Here is a 6136-nt window from a genome sequence, read left to right on the forward strand (position 1 = left end):
GAAGCAGGTAGCAGTAGGGTGCTACAAATGAATGACAGCTTTACTTTGGTTGTTGGGAGTACTTTTGAAGACTTTGTGAGTTCATGGATTTCATATTATAGGGTGGTTTACTTCTCACAAAGTTGTGCAGTAAGTTGGTTGGCACAATGTAGCAAGTTCTGCGTTCACTGTGGATGCAGGGTGCCTGGATTTGCTCCATTGCCTTTATGCAAGGTCAGTGGCCCTTTATTCTCGTACATTCTCAGAAAATTGACAAATTGCATGGTGTAGGGCCAATCACTCTCACCAAGTGATAGCAAAATCGCCTTTTCCACAGCTTCTAGATGTGGGCCATCACAATTTAAGGATCTCTGGAGACTGTTGGTTGCTGTGGTGTGGAATTTTCAGATCCACTCTTGGCACCTACAGAATGTCATGATCCAGTAGCCCCCTTATTTGCCCAGTCATGCTGTAGTGTTGTGGACAGTTGCACAGCAGAAGCTGTTGGCCACGGTGGAGTTTCATGATCCAGAATCTCTTAGATGAGCCATTAGTGACCATTGGTGTAAGACACATACGTGGAGTTGAGTGGATTAGAGGTGGGTGCCACAGTTGACGAACAGTGCAAGTTCCCAGTCTTCAGTATGCATTGGACTGGCAAAAGCAGAATACAGAAGATGATAGGCAGCAACAGGACTATTACGAGGATGCGTTTCCAGTCAAGGCAGAAGGCCCGCATCCCAGTGCGGCGTTCAGCAGGAGGCACTGCTGAGACCGCCTTGGTCATACCAATGTCCACACAGATGCATGCGTCTGGGCTGTCGGAATCAGAGTTTGACGGCTGCTTATAGCAGAGTTTTGTGCCTTCGATCCAGACCAGCTCCTCGTGCTGCAGATGGGCAGGCAGGATGGACAGGGTCTCCTGACTTGTCCGCAAGGCTGGGGCCCCATGCTCTGGGATAGGCGTTGGCTGCCGGCAGAAGGGACATGGCACCTGAGAAGCAGACTTGTCCGCAGCCTGGGAGGCTACCAGTCGTGCCACACACTCCAGGCAGACTGTATGAGAACATTGCAGGCTCTTGGGAGTCTTGAAGAGGTTGTCGTAGGAGCCGAAGCAGATCGAGCACTCTAGCATGGACTCTCCACACTCCACATCCTCAGCTGGAAGCTGCGGCACGTCCACCGCCTGCGTGTCCCACACACTCACCGAGGTATCCATGTCTTTGTTCTGAAAAGATAAAGAAGGACTGATATTAGAAGCTGAGAGAACAATCTTAACCAACCGTAATCTGATAATCAATTATTAGAAACCGCTCCCAGAGAGCCCTCTCTGTTGTAAAAACCCACAATTTATCAATGACTGCCTTCATATTGCATTCCACTAGGACACTATACAAAATCTGAATGGCAATGAGTCACTGATTAGATCCTTAGGTTTTCTATATTTTGAGGATTATGGGCCAGTAGCCACAACTATCCGCATTATGCAAGGTGGATCGACAGACTGGATTGGGTCAGTTTGCCTGTGGAGGAAGACTGGAGTACAGAAACACCCCGAAGTCTGAGAAGTCAGTTGAATCATCCCAAACTATTTCAGTTATGGGGTAATAGAGTGCCCTGGTTGCAGTTTTTACAAATGTTCCCACAATGCCGTTGTGCCGTAAGAAAAATATGGGAGAAGAGGAACGCGGCGCTTTGACCTCAGCACCTTCAAGATACTTTACTCAAAACTAATAGACCCCGAAATTCACTGACCGCCAAATTTGTGAAAGTTCAGTCATTTAATTTCATTGCAATTAGGTAATTTTGTCACAAATGTGGTTGTGTATGGACGATTGGAGAGAATGGGTATTGCACCGATACCAGTGCCTTGAAATAATTATCAATCTGACATGCGTGCCAGCCATCCGTCCCGATTCCGGCGGGAGAGTACCGACTCTAAGGCTAGTCTCCCGCCTTCGATTCCTATATCCCAAAAACCTAATTACTCTGCAGGCTTCTGGCGGCAGGAACTTGTCTAGTGTGACGAGTCTGCACTGCCAGTAAGTAACCTGCTTCTTTGTAACCACACACTGCCTGTCGTAGGATTTAACCGTGCTCCTGACAGGCAAGGGGGAAAAATATATTTGCATTTCTAATATTCGATCATACAGCAGCACATCTACTAGTTCCTCCCATACCTGACAAAAGACCCGATTCCTACCTCAACATAAATCGATTGGAGAAATAAGTTTCCCGATTATTTTCGTAAATCTGCCGCTTTCCTCTTCTAAAACGTTGCCATGCATGCAGAGGGTTTGAGAAATGAAATCGAGCGCGTGCAGCCGACGGCACATAGTCAAATGTTCCTAGGAGCCGGTGCCCGAGCACAGCACACCCCAGTCACGCGCGCACCGCTCGAGACACACACCAACATTAATAAAGCGCGTCCGCATCCGTTTGTCGCCTCTACACACAGCGAGCTGCAGAAGAACCTGTTTCAGAACTCTTTGGAGACTCGCTGGAATGTTTTTTTTTTTTTATTAGCCAAACCGACAACAAAAATCCGGTATTGGTTGGACAGGTCCGGCTCAGGAACCCTCAGGGCTGATGCATTCAGGCCGACCTGTGTTTCCAGAGAAGATGGCGGTCCTATCAGGGGCGTTGGCCTCTCCTGTGAGCTTCGAGTTAGCAGTGGTGCCCCAGAGCAGGACAGGCGGAACCCTAAGCAACAAGGGCTCGACTTGGTACGCTACATCCTATTAGATGATTATTAAACGAGTATCGAGGGCTTTAGGATCCAAACCCTTTACATGTAATAACTTCGGAATTAATAAATGGACAACTTTGGCTTTCAGGATTGGCCTCAGCTCTTCAGTGGAGGTTCTCATTGACACCCATTTCACTTTTGAGTTGACCCGATTTGTGTATTGAGTTAGTGTCACAACTTTCCACAGCAAATGCATGAAGGACACTTATGTCGCTGTCCAACATAACCGTGTTCATTGTTGTGACCCCCCCTCAGGAGTTGGGGTTCACAAATCAACTGCTGAAAATTACATCCTTGGCTCTATGGGCCAATATTCTGCTGGAGGATGTAACCAGGGCTAAGGTTTTAGCCCCTTGGTTGACATGTTGTGCGCGGCCCTGCCACCTCAACCACTACCAGATCCCAGGCCTCACAACACCTCATTCTGGGCAGCCTGGCTTACTTCAGTGTGGATCCTTGAAGGTAGCGGTGCTGTCTGATACTACAATGGTGAACACTGGGATCGCGCACATTCCAAGGAGTAGAGCCACATTAAGAGTGAATACCCCCAAAGTGCGGAAAGTCTTCATGTACAACTCAAATGTTCCAATTATATAACCCTTTAGCGCCTCTTCACACCTTATTCATTTCACTTTACAACAGACTTAAAGGCTTTATTCAGGTGTTTTACCTCATTTTATTGTGCCTTATTTTCCCTTTGTGTTTACTCCAACTTTAGTCATTTTCGCTGCTGTTTTAGCTGATGCTGTTGTATAGCCTATTTAATGCTATTTTGTAATCTTTATGCTGGACTGACATATTGGCTAACTGATACACGGTGTATGCTGAAAAAAACACGAAGAGATGCCTGGTCCACAATATTGTCTGTGTGTTGTGTGTCAGAACTAAAACCGTGAGTCCATCAATATGAAATAGCACTGGGCCAGAAAAATTCCCATCAGCCCACCCTTATGGTGGAATATCGTCATGTGGGATACAAGTCATAAATCCAGATCTCACCCAACGCACCTGGAGATGGTGCAGAGATGGATTTGAAAGGTATACTTCTTGAACACAGTGTTTTTCAGGTGATGCTAATGGAGTGCAGTGCTAGTGAAGATTAAAGTGAAGAGAAAAGTGAAGATAAAATTGGCTCCTGGGACAAAAAATAGGTTTAATAGGTATTGTCCTAGGGTCAAAGGTTAAAAATACGCCTGATAGTTTGAATTGATGACTATCTGTTGGCGCAGTGCAGTGGGGTCAACATGTTTCAGCTTAGTTGGATAAAGTGTCCAAGCTTTCTTCAGGACCGGGTGGTTATAGCGACTGCAAATTGTGAAAATAATTGATAATAATAGTGCTACTAATCATGTACAGAAGTAATGGATTACTCCTACCAGACACTTGAAGTTCTACTCACCAGCGGGTTTCCGCCGCGGCTTACCTGAGGGCCATTGGTGTCCCTCTGGATGCAGTGTCATGCTTACTAGCAGAGGCAGGTATTTATTTTCAGGAAATCACAGGAGGTGAATTTCTACTCGGGAGTTTCCTGGTGGTTGGGTTATTTCAGTCTGAAAAGGAAGTGCCCAGGTCTCCGTTTACACCTGCACAGGTGAGCTGTAATGGAGCAGCACTGATGTGGCCTCGATAAAGTGCAGACTTGTCAAAGTGGTAAGTGGTAGTTAACGTGAAGGGAAATTATAACATTATAAACATTTCATTAAAAAAAGGCTACAAATTCTGATCGCTGTGCAGTCTGGCCAACAGACAGGGCGGAGCCTCTAGAAGGCCAGCAGGATGGGGCAACGGTCAGTTGCATGGCAACTGAGCCCACACTCTGGCCACGATCAGGCCATGTACATGTGGACTCCCTATGTGGTGCAGTGCAAGTCATTCCTGAAGACACCCCATCTCATACTCAGTCCTGCCAAGAGCCCAGACGTTGCAAAAAGCGACCCTCCAGAGGGATACTCGATTTCAAAGTGTTTACATAATAAGTGCTTTGATATTTGCTATGGGAGCCCGGGACCACACGTGACGTCACCACCCAAGGAAGGTGCCATATATACAAGTGGCCTAACCTCCTGCACCCAAAGACAACACGTGACTATAAAAGTTATGCGTTAAGCATCTCTCTCTCTCTCTCTCTCTCTCTGTCCCTCTCTCTCTCTCTGTCCCTCTCTCTCTCTTTCTCTCTCTCTGCTTTGAACGTTCGTTTTGTTGTAAAACTTTAGTATGCGATGTACCAATGCCCAAAAACATTTCATTGCATGATCTTTGCCCATCATGCACCGCAACCATCAGAAATATATGCATGCACACGCCGGCACAGAAGCCTTCAAAATAACGAAAGTTACCTCAGTTGGGTAATGAACCTGCTGCAGAGATTTGCCATTGTTTTCAGGTCTCCATTTAGAAACTCGATACCGACCGATCAATGTTTGAAATCCAAAAATAAATTATATTACAATAATATTAATACAAACTAAAAGTGTTACGCGTGCATGGGCACCATCTTACTATCAAGAGACTGGACTAGTGGCAACGCCGCGCTGGCCGTCGGGTATGGGAGTCCCCAAAGATAGGTGCGGGCCGGATCGGACCGGCTCAGGGCGGAGGCCAACGCTGTAGGCTCAAATTTTCGCGTGCATCCCGCAGCGCCAGCCATTGGCTGGCGAGGAGGATGGATGCGCCTGGAAAGGGGGAGGGGCAGCCAGATAGGAACCCGGTTTTCCGCCCGGCTGCCCCTGACGACCGCCGACGCTCCTCGGATCCGCCCGCATCTTTGGACCTCTGGGAAGATTATTTTGTTCCTGACCACGGCAGTTCTCCCGTGGCGGAGCATTCAGTAGCAGTCTTCTGTTTCTGATGGGAAAGTGTAAGCACACCTCACCAGGGGAGCTGTGCGCGCGCTAAGAGGGTGTGGGCATTCAGTAGCAGTCTTCTGTTTCGGACGGGACAGTGTAAGCACGCCTTGGCAGGGGAGCTCCTGTGCGCGTGCTAGAATAGTGCAAATATTTACAACAGGTCATATCCTGCTAGAGAGACAGTGGCAGGCAGCACCTCACAGCAGGTTAGCTGTCCATGCTAGGAACGTGTAAGCATTTGTTAGAACTCTTGTACTTCTAATGGGACAGTACCAGTGCTTAATTTGTAAAAAAAAAAAAGTGCAGGTGCTGAAAAGTTTGCCACAGAGGCCACCGCTTACGTCTTCCTCTGGTGAGCCCCACTTTCAACACTTTCACTGCCTCAGTCTCTGTCTTCTTTTTTTTTAATTTCAAATGTTTTTATTAAAATATAAGTTTCATATCAGAAGTTACATACAGTACATTATAATGCAGAAAGAAGAGAGAAAGAAAGAGAAGGGGGGGGGGGGGGTGTTTGTCGTTAAGTCCTTCGTGACTCCAGGTATGTGTCGAGGAGCTCCCA

At 47.2% G+C, this 6136-nt stretch overlaps 1 protein-coding gene across 1 annotated transcript; it reads right to left on the reverse strand.

The window, feature by feature from the left end:
* Positions 1–391: 391 nt before the first annotated feature.
* On the reverse strand, positions 392–1198 carry LOC144753130 (RING finger protein 223-like). Its single transcript, XM_078640910.1, has one exon. It carries the CDS (start codon positions 1196–1198, stop codon positions 530–532), a length of 669 nt encoding a protein of 222 aa, XP_078497036.1. The 3' UTR covers positions 392–529.
* Positions 1199–6136: the final 4938 nt, after the last annotated feature.

The sequence above is a fragment of the Lissotriton helveticus genome, chromosome 5_1 (assembly GCF_964261635.1).
Source record: "Lissotriton helveticus chromosome 5_1, aLisHel1.1, whole genome shotgun sequence".
NCBI classification, from domain to species: Eukaryota; Metazoa; Chordata; class Amphibia; order Caudata; family Salamandridae; genus Lissotriton; species Lissotriton helveticus.

Bases quoted from the DNA above. Each gene is read 5' to 3' on its own strand.
- LOC144753130 (XM_078640910.1), bottom strand. From the start codon at position 1,198: ATGGATACCTCGGTGAGTGTGTGGGACACGCAGGCGGTGGACGTGCCG.